The sequence below is a fragment of the Anabas testudineus genome, chromosome 7 (genome assembly GCF_900324465.2).
Source record: "Anabas testudineus chromosome 7, fAnaTes1.2, whole genome shotgun sequence".
Lineage (NCBI taxonomy): Eukaryota > Metazoa > Chordata > Actinopteri > Anabantiformes > Anabantidae > Anabas > Anabas testudineus.
The window spans coordinates 23,549,992-23,566,473 of record NC_046616.1 but is presented as its reverse complement, the minus strand read 5'-3'; the positions used below and the strand labels follow the sequence as shown (position 1 = coordinate 23,566,473).

Genomic DNA, 16,482 nt, shown 5'->3' with positions numbered 1-16,482 from the left:
TATTGCATAAAAGTCATAAGAGCAATTGTAGAATTTGAATGGATAGACAAGTGTATCAGTAGAGGTCCCCCAGCAGATTAACCTATATCAGCATAACTAAGAGCTGGTCTTAAGCTAAACTATAAGCTTTATAAAAAAGGAAAGTTTGAAGCCTAGTCTTAAATGTACAGATGGGCTTGATAGCTAAAGGCTCTGCCTCTTATTCTACATTTAGAAACTCAAAGAACCACAAGTAAACCTTCACTCTGACAGTCAAGTGTTCTGCTGGGGATGTTATTGAAGCTTGTTGCTGTTCAGTCCTGTTTGCCTTCTGTAGCAATAGGTGGCACCAGTCACTAGGTTTCTGTCAAATGTCTTGCCGTTAATATTGCATTTAAGCTATTCATATTGGAAATGTGAATGCAGAATCTCTGGCATTGTCCCCATCAATGAGAGATGCATTGGGTGAAATCCTACAAATAGCAACCAATTTGAAAGACCCTTGATTTATGCTAACTCACACTACACACTTTAATTGGCCACTTAGACAAAACCTGAGCCTTTTCTGCTCACAATGTACTGATATAACTGCAATTAGGAGCTTACACTAAAGTATGAAGTGAATGTCAGTCATCTGGGTATAACGTGGTCTATGAATTTGGCAAAATAGTTTGGTTGTACTGCAGCTTTAATTTGAAGGAGGATATTGTCGTGTGCACAGGGCACAGAATGGTGCAGACTAGGAACATAAATGTAGGAAAGGGAAGTGGAAAATGGTCGTGAATGAGTAAAATGAATTTGATGCTTCAGTGAATGTTGTGATTTCATGGATGAGATGACAGGAGGAGAAGAAAAAAGTTGGGTTATAAAAGAGAAAAGCAAGGGAAAGAGCTGATAAAATAGGGGGCCAGAAGGTTCTTTGTGTTAGAAAGCCCAAATGTTTCAGTGCCTGACACTGGAAGACAATTTCTATCAAGCAGAATTAACACAGAACGATTTGAAACTATAAAGTTAGTGTAAAATGTAAAAAGGTTTTGCTGTGTTTAAGTAAATGTGCTTACACTAGGTAAAAACCTACAAAGCAGACCAGAGAAGGTATCCCACTGTGCAACAAATGTATGTTTTCATTTCCTGAAAACACTCCACGTAACACCAGGATGTAAATGGCATCTGATGATTTACACATATGTGAGCTACAGCTTACTGAACCAGGTTATAGAGAGCTCAGGCTAAGTTCAAATATTGTTTAGATTAAATGTAGTATGGAGGTTGCAACACACTTCAACTTATTCAAATGGACATATAAGATAGATACAATAAAAGTATCATGTAAAATTCAAAGCTCACCAAGGCAGGTGGAAGCCTTTCCTTGTAGCCTGTTGCCATGGCAAAATGGAAAGATAGAATAGACTGCTGCTCTTGTATAAAAAAACAATCTATCACAGAAAGTCTACGAAGAACACTTCTTTATGACAGCTTTCCATAAACCTGGTTTGAAATATGCAGTTTTCTAGGAGTAGCTGTGCACAATCCAGTGAGCTACCACACCAAACTGGGCTGAATCTCTTCAGTAGCTGTGACAACATTGATCAGCATGATCTACCGATGTGGTTGAGCCTGAAGCAGCTAACATAGTGTTGGATTGCCATAAAATGTGACAACAGAAGTGTTGATTTTTGTAAAGCATAGCTATAGTACACAGACAAAGAAAGCCTAGTGTCATCTGCTACCTCGTTCAGATGTTGTGCAGGTTTGATTAGATGTGGAGGACGAAAAAGAAGAAGAAGAACAGGCGGTAGAAAAAGCAAGGCCACGCAATAGATGGATGCATACATGGACATCAATCAAAAGGCTAGATGGTGTTTAAATAGAGCCTAAGATTTCTAAGAGGTGACACAAGAGAGCTGGGTTGTGGGATCAGGGTGAGCTAGTTAAACGTAACTAGCTACAATAGAGGAATAAAAGATGGACACATAGAGAGTTTTGGGATACACTATGGTGGATGATAAATTATATTTAGATTAATGCTGCTAATGGACAGAAGAATAAAGAAAATGAATCATAAAAGATCAAATAAAGGAGAAGAAGGAGAGTAGGTATTTGGAGGAAACAGTGGTAGACTTTCTATATGTCATATTTGTCCTCCACTGTTAGTCATGAGAAATGTTTTCTCTTATGTCCAGTATGTCTTTCTATCTGTGTGAGTCTCATTTTATTGCACATTGAAAATGAGAACATTTTCTCCAGGCCTGGTTTCTGTTTGGGGGTTAGGTTTGTGTTAAAAATGAGGAGTCGGGTACTATGGGATGAATTATGGTACAGATTGTGCTCAAGGAGAGTTGAAGGGGAGGCATGGAGGGAGGTAAATTAGGCTAAAATATCATGTGAGGTGAAAATATAGAGAAAAAAGTTAGTTTGATTTGACCACAAATAAACAGTTGCAACAGCAGTTGGAGTGAAAAGGCTCATCAGAACTATAGAACTACTTCAAAACCCATACTGCCTGATTGCTGCAATTTGCCTCAAACATCTCCGCCTCCACCTCATAATGCAGATCTGAATACATGAACACATGACTTTGTTTCCCAGTGATATAATTATGTTTGATGTCCATTAGCAATGGACTATAAATACAAAAACATCTATAAATCTGTTTACAAGTCACAGTCAAAAAAAAAAAAATCTACAACAAAAATGTTACTTATAGCTCCAGAACTTGTGGTGAATCATTAGGTTTTATGTTTTCTTCACTGTGGTTAACTGATCTGATCTGTCTTTGGATGGTCATGTATAAAGCAGTCCTTCTGCTTTTTCCCTCTGTTGAGTCAGCAGTGTGTTTTTGGTTATTTGGTATGATGAAGCTCCTCACTATTAGTTTTGATACATTTCTTTCTTTTTCTTTCCACCTCTTCCTCTTTTTTTATCTCCATTGGCTCCCTGTAAAATCCAGAATTGAATTTAAAATTCTTCTCCTCACTTATAAATCCCTTAATAATCAGGCTCCATCTTATCTTAAAGAACTCATAGTTCCATATCTTCCAAGGAGAACTCTCCGTTCTCACGCTGCAGGTTTACTTGTGGTTCCTAGAGTTTCCAAATGTAGAATGGGAGGCAGAGCCTTTAGCTACCAAGCCCCTCTCCTGTGGAACCAGCTCCCAGTTCAGGTTCTGGAGGCAGACACCCTCTCTACATTTAAGACTAGACTAAAACTTTTTTATAAATCTTATAGTTCGAGATGAATCAGGTGACTCTGAACTATCTCTTAGTTATGCTGATATAGCTTAGTCTGCTGGGGGACCTCTACTGATAAACTGAGCTCCTCTTCTCTCTCCTTTCTCCTGTATCAATGTAAATGCCACCATTGCATGTCATTAACTTTGTGTCTTCTCTCTATTTTAGTTGTGTTTCCTCCTCTCTGTCTCCCTCTCTCTGTACTTTTCTGCAGGTATCCTCGGCCTGGAGCTGTTATCTCCAGAATCCAGTTCATCTGCCCAATGTTCTTGATGCTTGTTGTTGTCTTTATTGCCTGATGTTCTTTTCTCTCTTCTCTTTCCACTCACCCCAACCGGTCGAGGCAGATGGCCGCCCACTATGAGCCTGGTTCTGCTGGAGGTTTCTTCCTCTAAAGGGAGTTCTTCCTCTCCACTGTTGCCAAAAGTTTGCTCAAATGGGATTGTTGGGTTTTCTATATAATTTTTTATACAACTATACTCTGTAAGGTCTTAAACCTTAAACAATATAAAGTGACTTGAGATGACTTCTGTTGTGATTTGGCACTATACAAATAAAATTGAATTGAATTTAATTAATCTTTTTACTGCTATCCTATATTAAATTTCAGTAATATTACTAAGACAGATTTGTGTGTCTGTTCCAGCAGCAGTCATGTAGTCCAAACCATGATATCACCTTCACCTTCACCAGGCTTGTAGTTGAGATGTAGTTGTAGGGTTTTGGATCATTAGTAGATGGTCTTTTACACTTTCCATAACAGCCACATTACACCAGTCTTAGCTTCCCTTCATCAGTTTCCTATTAAAGTCAGATCAAATTTTAAGGTGCTTTTGATGACATATAAAATCCTAAATGTAAGTTCTCAGTGATATCCGACCTTACGTCAAGTAAACGGTTTTCACACTCTGAATGCAGGTTCTTGTCTGTTCCCAGAATGAAAAAGAATTCACCTGGCTTCCTAACATGCCCCTTCCTCTGGAATAACCTCCCTGTTGACATCAAACAGTCTCACTCTATATTTACAGTGTTCTCCATGCAGTCCTGTCAACAAGATTATGTTTGTTTTTTTTTTCTAAAATTTACTGCATTCTCTTGTTTCTCTGTTTTTCTTCCAAGCATGAACTGTGTGCCTCTCTCTCCACCTTTATCTGTCCCTCTCTGTCCCTCATTTTTTCCCAGTTTTCATCATGCATGGAGGTTGTATGTTCCAGCTTCTAATGGCTGACAACACCACAAAGTTGCTTGAGCATATTCTTATACTTTCATACTGTTTGCCTGTTGTTTGCTCTTTTCTGTCTTCTTCTACTTCTCTCTGATTTTGATCTACCCTAACTAGTCAGGCAGGTGGCCACTCAACCTAAGCCTGGTTCTGATGCCTGTATCTTCCATTGAAGATTTCACTGTAATGCTTGCTCAGTGAGAATTGCTGGGTTTCAGGCTTCAGTAAGGCTCTGACCTAATACATGAAGTAACTTGAGATGAGTCTGATGTGACTTGGTGTTATAATAATAAACCTGATCTAAATTTGGCTCAATGAAGCAGAAACCAACTGATGAAAATAATGGATAAGTACCATGTATTTGTGTTGAATATTTTCCCATCATTTACCATTTATGTTTTACCTGTTTTTTTTATCATTTTTGTAATAAAATCCCAGTGCCAGGTGCAAATCAGACCTGTAGGATGTCGGCACTGTAATTTTATTTGTCGTTGTGCAACTGAGGCAATTTATTGAAAGAGGAAACTGACAGTTGTAAAAATATAAAAAATAACGATGCTGATTACCAAATAAAGGAGGTGATTGTGAAAAACAGCTTGGGTTTAATGGCCCTTATCATATGATTTTGTTTTCTACAATGAGTTTGGCTTTTAGAAAGAACACATTTCCATTTTGGTAATGGAAACCAGAGAGGTGTTATCAGAAGTGTCTCCCCCTAGGAAGGCAGGAAGGTTATTCTGCTGCGCTGACATCTTCTGAATTGTTCTGGTAAAATCAGCCCTGAAACTACTGTACCCAGTGTTTACACAAACCCAAATGCAGAGAGGAACAGTGCAGTCATCTCTCATTAAATGCCTTCAGCTGGCTAGCTTACATCATGAGTTGTGTTTGTGTCTCCAGGCAGTGAAGTTAGTCAGCAAGCATGTTCACTCATTGTACTGGAGGCCTGATGACGCACAGACCTGCAGCTCAGCGGGGAGTTGCACTCATTTATTTCTTTCCACTTTATATGTTACGACAACAACTGCCTGCAGCAGAGTTGTGGAGAGCGAGGTGTGAGGTGAGCTACTCTTCATACACTTAATCCTGCAAACTCTTTAGTGGATTAGGAGCTGTAGCTCTGCACCACAATGTTGCACTGGCTTTCTCCTAAGGCTCACTATCCTTTCAGATGATGCAGTGCTTAAGTGTTGTTGTGACTAGTGTATGATGGTTTATCAGCAGATCCTTTCTTCCTCCACACCTCTGCCCTTTACATCACCTTGGTAGCTACTAACCTTGGTCTCATCTGTCTGTAAAACTTGTTCTAGAACTTTTGTGACTTACCTCTTTTTTTTGCAAATTCCAACCTGATGCTGCAATTGGTGGTATAATTTGTGTATTTCTGCTCTCCTCACAGCTCTCACAGCACTTTTGTTGTCAGCTGTTGTTGTTTTCCTTGTCTGACTTGGATGGTATCACCCAAAAGAATTGGGAAATCCAAGATAAATGAAAAAGCCGGGCTTGACATGGACTGAACACCACATCCTAGCTTAATGCGTTGCACATTTGCAGATCTGCAATGAGAAGGTACAGCAAAGTCAAGCCGAATGTAGAAAATTGGGAAAGGTTCGCATGTACGGCATTCGTAAAAAGACCACATGTATAAATCACAGAATTTGTGATTAAAAATGGAAAAGACTGGTGCAGCATACATCTTACCAACTGTGAAAAAGCGTCATATGGAGAAATGTGAGGAGGTGAAACATACATGTATAAAGGAAATACATTCACTGTACTTTATCAAAGGACCTTGTAGACTTAATGCAGGAGTAGTCCAGAAATGATTAATAACCAGTGTTCCGCTGAAACTGTTATAATTAGGCCCTACAGCAGCTTAATTTAACCTGCTTTCATGCAACCAACCAAGTCAAGAATAAATTCAGCTAGGATAACTGGGAACTTCCAGCATAATCCCTCTGACCTGTGTATGTCGCTCGGTACACAGACAGACAGCGACAGTACAGTTTAATGTTAAGGTCATGATTAGAGATTTTAAAAAAATTAAGCAATTTTTATAATAAATAGGATCAACCAGGATCGGGATACAATTTAAAGAACAGATATTAGTAGTAAAAGTAAAAACCAAGTTACATAAATTATAAATTGAAAAACACAAAACATTTCAAGTCAGTGTTCAGTGCTTGTCCAGACAAAACTCAAAGGATCAGTGCTGCAACAACTTCTAACTAACTTATAAAGCATAATACACTAGTCTCCCGACAATGAGCTGGTTTGAAACTGTGTAACATACTTAACCCTGTAGTAGACTGGTGACCTGTCTCTTCCCCACTGCTGGGATAGGCTGCAGCGCCCTTGAGACCCCTAACAGGAAAAGTGGCTGAGCTAATGGATGAACGAAACAATGATTCATTGATTATTGAATTTACATTTACATTTAGTTATTTGTCAAACACCTTATTCCCGAGGCAACTTACAAGTGAGGTACAAAGTAAGCAAAATATCCAAGGAGAAAAACTTTAAAGCAAAGTGTTCTGGGAAGAGCTGCTTCAGTTACATGGGTTATATGTGCAAGTTTTTTGTCGTTTTTTTAAGGTTTTAAGTGAGGAGAAAGGTTTTGAAGAGTTTTGTTTTCAGCATGTAATTGAAAATTGTGAGCGAGGCAGCTGCGAGTGCAGAGATGGGTAAGTTGTTCCACCATCATGGAACCGCTGAGCTGAAAAGTTTTGTTTGGGATGTTTTGAGGTGAGGTGAGAGGACCACAAGATATCATTTGCTTGCAGAGTGCAGTGAGTGAGACGGATTGTAGACCAGGGTGAGGGAGCTCAGGTAGACTGGTGTTGTTGAGTTGACCACCTTGTAGGTAAGCGTCAGGGCTTTGAACCTGATGTGGGCAGCTACAGGAAGCTAGTGCAGAGATTTGAAAAGTGGAAACATGTCCTTCTTGGCTCATCAAAAATTAGATGTGCTGCTTCATTTTGGATCATCTGGCAGGGTTTGATGGTGCATGCTGGTAAAAACGTAAGACATGGCAGTAGTCAAGCAGAGATATGACCAGAGCCTGCACAGTGAGTTGGGTAGTGTCTCATTTTTCTGATGCTGAAAGGGGCAAATCTGCATGCCCTTGAGACAGAGGAGATATGGTGGGTAAAGTTCAGTTGATTATTAATGATCATCCCCAGGTTTCTGGTAGACTTAGTGTGGTCAGTCACTGTGGTCAATCAGTGATTATTGCTCATTGACATCCCTAGATGTGACCAAACATTCTGGTATCCCGGATCTCATATTTCTAGCTCCCTATTGTGAGAGTTTAGGTTTAATGGACCTGACTGAAAGGCCAGAGACAAGTAATAGAAAAAAGGAGTTTATTATCATTTATTTATGGAAAAGCAGGAAACTGACTAGCAAACAAAGTATCAACAGAACACAGCAGAGCTGAACACAAAAACAAAGTGACAACAGAAAACAACCTGAAGCAAGGCATGGCGCAAAGTGACAACTATAACTAGAAATACAAAAACAGAAGGAAACCAAAGGCACGGTAAGACCGAGAAAAGTAACAGAAAAACAGCCAGAAAATACGGCAAGGCAAGGAGATATAAAGCAACAACACGAGAGGGTGAGGGCAAGGTCTAGAGTATACAAGCGGAGCAAGGCTGAACAATCTGGCAACGTGGTGAGGAGTTAGGGGAGCTAAAAAAAGGACAGGGGAGAGCTGGTGAAATCAATGAGGGGAGGGGTAATTAAATAAAGATGGAGACAACAAGATGCTGCTCAAAATCTGAGTGGTTATCAATGAGCAATGTGTGTCTCCAGTAACACAATATCGCCTGCAGAGTATAAATTGTTTTTTTTTTCACATCCATCTGAATGAATGTTTCCTCCACAGGATTTTGAGTGACTCCTATTTTGATGTGAAAGCATCTCAAACCAAATTAATATTATTATTTTTATTAAATAATAATCTGTTATGTATTGTCTGTGTGTTCTGAACTAGCACGTGTTGCAAGTTTATCTAAAAGAAATCAGCCTTAAACATAAGCCTCATCATCATCATCATCATCATCATCATCATCATCATCATCCAGCAAAACCAGGTTAGAGGGAAAAACCTCCGCAGAGAGCTACATCTTTTCAGCAGGTCCAAACAACAGCTGCACCTGAAGCTTCACATTTCTAATTGTAATAAAGGTTGATATATGGCTGTGATATGCTGTAAAGCGAAGGAGCTGTGTGGGTTACAATTTTATTTTAGAGGTGTGTCAGGAAAAGAATTAGTTTTAATCCCAAACACCCTGTACAGACTGTGTGTTAGGGTTCATTTATACTCCTGTAACAAAGTTAGGTCCTAAATATCTTTTGTAATGCAATATCTTGGGCCTGTACTTCAGCAGCATTGTTACTATAGCAACCAGAGGCCAATTCTAACCGAAGTTGGTCTACATTAGACTGAAACAGCAGCACATGACAAAGTGCTCCTCTCTTATTTGAAAGGAAGGAATGAACCAGTCACCAAAGACGTATTATAATTCAAACACAAATGAGATTGCTGGTTTAAGACTGGGTCATGTTTGTGTTGACAACAAGGGGTCAGGTTCCTGTGGGCTCATCAGATTCCATCATAGCTGTTGTGTTTTGAAAATAATCTTAATGAATGTCATTCTTCAGAAGATGTCATTGTGTAAAACCATTTCACTGATCATGATGCCTTTTAAATTCTCCTCTTCCTTCATCTTCCTCCTTCTGTGCCCTGACGTGTGGAGTTACGAGGCTCCTGAGGATAAGCAGGATATGTTTGCTGCAAGAGCCTGTCCTGCCTTCCTGACCTTCACCAACGCGGCCTACCTGGCTGGAGCCACTGTGGAGCTGCCCTGCCGCTGCAAACCACAACAGGTAGCTAACAAACAGCAGCTACTTCAAATACTTTACATTATTCCCTGCTCATTCCATCCCCCCCAACTCCTGCACGCTGTCAGGTTAACATGGTTGGTGATTTCTATCACTCCACATAATAATACAATATTTGATATTATCATACTATTACAGGATTAAGCCATCACACAAGATCGGCTGATAGATCAGCACACTGAAGGTTTGCATGGAAGTATCCTGGCTTCTTTTCTTCTTCTTCCCCTCTCCTGATGGCCATAACTAAAACATTATTTTAACGTGATTTAATGTTATCAAAATGTTATTTCCAGAACAACATCCATATTCTTGCCGTAGATCAACCATCAGTTAGTATAATTAACACTAGCAATCACTAAAACCCATATAGAACAGAGGGGTCTATACTGCCTGTGTCCCAGTCCTGTTCTTCAATGTATCAGCACCAATGGAACTCTTCTCATCCAATCAAAGTGCTTGGTTGAAACTATTGTACAATAATGAACTGAACTGTGCTAATTGCTAAACATGAACCCAGTTGACATTGTGATATTTCAACATTTGACAGTATCTGCTGCTGCTGAGTCAGCATAAAAGTAGGACTGCAAATTAATTAAATTGAACTAGTTATAACAGACGACTGTAGTAAGACTATATGGAAGTGAGTTGAGCTCAATGGTGCACATGCATGTCTGTCCGGACTGTGGAAGAAAACTGCAGTACTTATATACAGTATATTATATATATATCAATATAAATAATACTATATCAACTGAACCACATTATGAACCACCAATTCGATTTTTGTCATTTTGTGTTGCAGTTTCAGTCAGTTGTATGGTTCTTTAAGAAACATCTGGACAGCTCAGAGGAGACTAGAGTTTTGACTGATCACCATGGAAACAAGCTGCTGGACACAAGTCAGATCCCTCACAGTGGCGACCTGCGGAGTCGATTCTCCATCCGTCTCTTTAGTCTGCTGATCTTCAGGGCGGGCCCTGGTGACTCTGGCATCTACATCTGCGGTTCTGCTCATAAAGACTTCTTCTATGGTTATGACCTGGACATCCAGCAGGCATACACGCTCAATCTCGCTCCAAGGTGAACAGAAAGGCTCAAAGTCAATGTGACTTTATAGGAAATGTTATATTAGAACTGTCACATTTTCGACCTAATGATAATAATTATGTTACTATACAACTGTACCACTGCCCACTATGGGAACCGTAAGTCAATTATTGGTCATGTTCTGTGTGTAGCAACGCCAGACAGTGAGGAGCCAGGCTAATGTAATAAAAAACATGGGCAGAATTAGAGAGTGACAGAAGCCAAATGCCAATGTTGTGTAAGTTTACACATGAGCTAAGTTAAAGTTTAGTTTACATATATTAGTTCAGAGTTTTTAATGCTGAATTAAGTTCACAAAGAATGAACTGGTTAAAGTTCATTTATTTGGTGATACATCCATTTCCATGAGATGCTTGTTTGGTTGGTGGGTGGTGGGGTGGTCAGTGCTAGCAGCTGTGGTTGATTGATATATCTAGACCAAGAATTCCCACCACAGTTCCTATCTAGCTTGTTTTTTTCAACGATACCTGCAACTATCCACTGCTGATTACACTGATCAGGTGTGTTCATTCAACAAGAAGCTGGAAGATACCATTTTCAGTGAGGAGGAACACAAAGTGATCTTCCAGTTTCCATTATAGACCATTTTTTTCCACCTGTGTGGCCTATGAATGCCACATGTGTATTAACTGCACAATGCCAGTGAGAGCTAGCAGATAATATGAAGTGACAGATAATTAAACCAGTAAATCTATCAGGAAAATACAAGGAAACGGAAACGGTTAACAAACAGGAGTGAAGAGTGAAGAAACAGGATATCCAGATACTAGGTAATCAGGAGATAGGAAACAGATTAGTGCATAAACTGTTAACCAGATAATATTGTTGACAATTCCACAAGAACCTAGATCTGTAGGTTCTTCTAAGGCTCCTCCTGTTGAGCTTGTTGTCCAGACAACATTTTCACAAACTCAAACCCTCTCAACCCGACTTTAAGATCCATAAAAAAATTAAGCTGCTTTTAAACCAATAATTTAGTATTGGTTATAGAGCCTCCTTGTGTAGATCCCTTCACAATTCACATCTATCCTACAATGATCTATTGCATTTTTACCTCTAGGCTTACTCCACAAAACCAGAGCAAGACGTGGCAAATGATAAGGAGACTTGGCTCTCCTCAGCCACTCTATCGAGTCTTCACCAGCTTCCAGCCCTGGTCAGCATGTGATCGCTGTGGAGTACCAGGGGAGCAGGTCCGTGTGGGACTCTGCTACATCCAATCCAACTTCCTGCATGTGCGCTACAGACAGACCAATCAGACAGTCGCTTCATGTGGCTCCGGCGCAGTGCCCCAGGCTTTTGTTGATCTAAAAGAAGGCAAAGTCGGGGCTAAGTTGGAGGTCAAAGGTTGTCAAGTGACTTGTCCAACTCAAGCCTCTCCCTCCTCTAAACTCTATTCTCTGATGGCATTTCTTGGGCACAAGTAAGCACCTACATTACAGTCATGGCCAAAAGTCTAGGCAGTGACACAAATTTCAAGCAGAGGCTCACAAGTTGTGATCTATTTGTGCACTGATGAGGCAAGATAAGAGAGTTTATATGTTGTAACTGGTCACCGTCATTCAGTTTGCACTGTTTGTACTATTTGTACAGAAAAACTGCTAAATACAAATGTAGTACATCTTTAATGTAATGTATATTTGTCTCTGTACCACAGTTTTGCCTCTCTGCCAGTGGCAGTACCAGTGTTTTACCTGAACCACCCAGCAGATCAGGTTCTTGCACTAGGTTGTCCGGGGGCAGAATCCAGCATGGCAGTGGCCTGGGATCAAGGATCTGTACCCATCTACCGATCTGTGCACTCAGCAGCTGGTAACCGCAGCACCACACCTCCTAGGCTGCAGATAGACACCGGACATCACCTGTTGTTCAAACCTGCGAAAACACAAGACTCAGGTGCCAACTATTGTTATATCTGTGTTAATCAGCCAGAACTAACTACATAAACACTAACTGTTTTTTATATCGATCTCCATTTCTATCTTATACTACTAATGTAGTCTATCCTGTTTGCTTGTCTTATAAAACACATGTTCAGATCATCACAAGTTGCACATGGCAGTTTATGATATTACTATACAGTATTTATAAATATTTATATGTTTACTGTATTATGGCACGTTCTAACAAATGTAAACTGGAATAATAAAACAGCCATATTCTAATTAGTGTCTCTGTTTTTATTTAGGTGTCTACTACTGCTGGCTGCAGGGTCGCCTGGCTGCAGAGATACATCTGCTAGTGTATGCCCATTTTGGGAGTGATCAGGTAGTGACAAGACATCCTGAGTTTCAGATTGCTGTCAATACTGTGTTAAAATCCTATGCTGCCATGACAGCATTGTTTTGCTTGCTGGTGTTTGTCAGAGCTGGAGTCAGACACCTCCGAGAAACTGCAGAAGCACACATGGATTAAATTAATTTAAATTCGTGGAAGCGTAGTTATTCTTAACCACCTTCATAATAATAGTGTCTTGGCATGACAAGCACAATGCACCGTTGGCGCTTGTCTGACTCCCTATATCTGCATTCCTAGCCCTTACTTTTGCTCAGTGAATGATAAATAGAGAGTACCATTACGAACTGGCATGGATAGTTATTTCTACTTATGCATATGCACAACATACATTCTGTTGGTCTTTGTGGTGCAGCTGCACACCGGCTTGGTGTTTCTGTGCCTTAAGACTGAAGAGTTTTGTTGGAACAGGTACACAATCTAACAATTACAAACTAATGTGTTATAATTAGACTAAATCTAATTTGGACAGTAAAGGAGTGAGTCAAGTGATGCAGTACTAGTTCACTTTTTTTATTGCCAAATCACAACAAGTTGTCATCTAAAGGCACTTTACAGATTTAAGACCTTACAAAATATAACTATACAGAATTATATAGAAACCCAACAATCGCACTTAATCAAACACTAGGCAACAGTGGGGAGAAAACACTCCCTTAAACAAAAGAAAGAACTGGGCTCAGGGTGGGGAGCCATCTGCCTCGACCGGTTGAGGTCAGTGGAAAGAGAGAAAAACAGCAGGCAACAAAAAAACAACAACAAGGAGCAAAAACACTGGACAAGTTGGTAGGGCTAGTAACTGCACTGGGGAAATATACAGTTCCAAGGCTGAGGATACCTGCAGAGGAAAACAGAGGGCAGGAGCCAGAGAGGAGGGAGCACAACTAAAGGAGAGAGGAGACAGTCCAGTACACTGTCCTACAAAGTCATTTGTGTTTGTGTTCAAATTTTAGTCATGTTTTGCAATCTCTTTACAATGATGATATAATGATCTTTAACAATATTATTTACATGTACATACAGTTGATATAGAGAAAAATATGTATCAAATTGAATGTTTGCACATTAACTCAATGGAGCTAAACAGACAGCAGGTTTGTGCGTATAATAACTGGTCACACCTCAACTTTTGCAGCTGTTGAAAAAAGTTATTGCAGGCCTACTATGCTATCAATAATGGTGCCTCTACAGAAGTTATATGAATATCTACTGAATGCTTCTATACGTTTTGGTGTGTAGTGCACCTGTTTAGTCAGTTTAATCTCTCAGTAGCAGAGTAACTGTTTAGCAACATTAATACCAGCACTGGATTTGCTGTATCTGCAGTTGCTTAAAATCACCTTATAAACAAAGGAGATAAGAGGATAAAATTGTTACAGCTTAACCAAGTTTCCTTAATTTGCATGTGGACAAGAAGACAAAACACTGTCAAGAGAAACTGTCTCTTTGTCTGTTTGTTTCACCTTAAACTCTTGTCTCACTTTAGATTCTGTCCCTGTTCCAGCTTCTTACTGGACCCATTCATCTTCTACACTTCCTTCCCCAGGACTATAAGCCCTGCTGGTTTTCACTGTAACCTTACATTCAATCAGGGACTGATTTACAATAGGGATGGAATGAGAGAACAGTTAACTGTGATGAGAGAAGGCCAGCACGACTGTGGTGCAGAGGGAGAACCACTGCACTCAAGGTGTGAAAGTGGCATCATGCAGCCCAGGCCAGGGATGGTAAGGAAGTGTGGAGCTTCTGAAATGTCATTCAAGTCATTACGTTTATTCTCTAAGTAGCATTAATGTGCTCTGTACAGAATATAATACAATATTTAAACTTCAGGAAGAAGCTAGAGAGAAAGAGTTAAGGGTTTCCCAAAACTATTAATGGTTAGAAGTATCCTCAGGGAAGGATGAATAGTCATTCCAGGTTTTGTTGGAATTTGATTAAGCATAATATCCTTAAGATTATTGTGGATTACAATTTCAAGGATTGACCAGAGAGTTTTTGATCTCAGAGAACCATCTTTCATCTCCCTAACTGTCTTCTCAAGAACTTCATTTATCACAGTTACTGTGGCTGCTGAAGTCTCTTGAAATCTCCCAAGTTCCCTTAGGCTTCTTTATCTCCTCCAGCCTCACAAGAGCAAAATGCAGGGCTAAAGGAATGATTGAGATTCACATTAAACCAAAGAGAACTTCTGAGAGCATTTACAGTACATTATCTGAGCGTATAGATTATAGCGCTTAGCAATACTCAAACTGCTAATTAAGAGTGACGTCCATGAAATCAGTCATTGTGAAGTCTGAACTATTAGAAGAAGAAGAAGAAGAAGAAGAAGAAGAAGTAACCCCAGGGTATTAGTAATATTTGTCACAACGATACTACTGACTTTTATTATTTGATTATTTGAATTAATCTGCACATTCTCCACAAATCATTTTGTGCTAGACTGTCAGAGAATAAGTGGATCATTTACAGTGTAAATTCTAATTACAGCATTTAATCTTACTTCAAAAAGCATGTAAACACCATGTAATGTAAGTAGAATAGGAACTGTATTTAGTATAGATCGATCCCAATCACTGTTTCAAACAACGTAATCATTTGAAATTAAACTGTGTATTTGTAAGAAAATAATTATTTAAGTGACTTTCTGTTTAATGCGCATGAATGCACCCTGACTCACTTTGGCGCAGCAGTTAGCTCAGTTGGGGGAGCTGTCATCTATAAACCACAGGGTTACTGGTTCAATTCCTGGTTCCTCCTGGCTACAAGCTGAGGTGTCCTTGGACAAGACACCAACACCCCACAGCAGTGCCATCATCCACTGCAGCTGTCCAGACAACAATTTGGATCAATAAAGTATATTATTATTAACAGTTATTGTACTGATGACTGAGCAAAGAGCCGATCCATCTACAGTATGCTGACACATTTTCTATAGAAGCTTTTGAAACCAGAAATGCCTCTAATTTTCTAATGGCCTCCCATCACTTTCTTTATTTTAATTTAATTTAATTTTAATTTTAATTTTTCTCTTAGTTGGAAGTATAGTCTGCTGCAAATCTGTGTATCCTTACTCACAGTATTTTTTGTTAGGCAGTTTACTTTGCAGAGTGGTTGCCTTGCACTGGGACATGTTGTCATTTTTGCAGAAATGCTGTGCAGCTATTTACAGTATGTTCTGTTCAGCCAAACTGTCAAAGTTTGAAGAGTTATAGTTTTGTGTAAGAGTGACTGGAGGTTATTAGGTGATCTATATTTTGACATGTACTTAGAAGACATTTATTCCTCACATTTAAAAACAAATATATTTGACATTAAACTGTAAATGCTCCAATAACTTGGCTTTACAACAGCAATGGGGGAAAAACATCAATTTAACATTAAGACATGTATAATTGCTAAGGAATAATTGAATAGCTACCTTTAGTCTATACACACATTGTGCCCCAGGTAGGGTACACTACAAGTAGAAGCACCCAATACTGATAAAAAACAGTTTCCACCACTGGCCATGACATTATTGAATGTAGTCTAGTCCAAATGTGTTCCATGTGTGCCTCATAAATAAGGAATCAGCAGAAATCTGAAGTGTTGAGGTCATACTAACTTCTATTCAGATGCAGGAAAGAACCACTTCAGAAACCATCCATTATCTGAACTACTTCTCCTGTTAAAGGTCATGTAGGTGCTGGAGCTGAGCTTAGCTGTGACTTCAAAGGCATACTTGAAAATTAGGTATT

General features: G+C 39.5%; 1 protein-coding gene across 3 annotated transcripts; it reads left to right on the top strand.

Moving 5' to 3' along the window:
• The first annotated feature begins 8,561 nt into the window (after positions 1–8,561).
• Positions 8,562–15,373, top strand: LOC113166838 (Ig-like V-type domain-containing protein FAM187A). Of its 3 annotated transcripts, none has more exons than XM_026367015.1 (6): positions 8,562–9,325; positions 10,143–10,420; positions 11,508–11,870; positions 12,105–12,343; positions 12,636–12,715; positions 14,247–15,373. In XM_026367015.1, exons 1-6 carry the CDS (start codon positions 8,933–8,935, stop codon positions 14,316–14,318), a joined length of 1,425 nt encoding a protein of 474 aa, XP_026222800.1. In that variant the 5' UTR covers positions 8,562–8,932; the 3' UTR covers positions 14,319–15,373. The 3 variants fall into 3 exon arrangements, with proteins under 3 accessions (XP_026222800.1, XP_026222799.1, XP_026222798.1); XM_026367014.1 differs by having other exon boundaries at positions 14,229–15,373; XM_026367013.1 differs by having other exon boundaries at positions 12,636–14,321.
• The last annotated feature ends 1,109 nt before the right edge of the window (positions 15,374–16,482 follow it).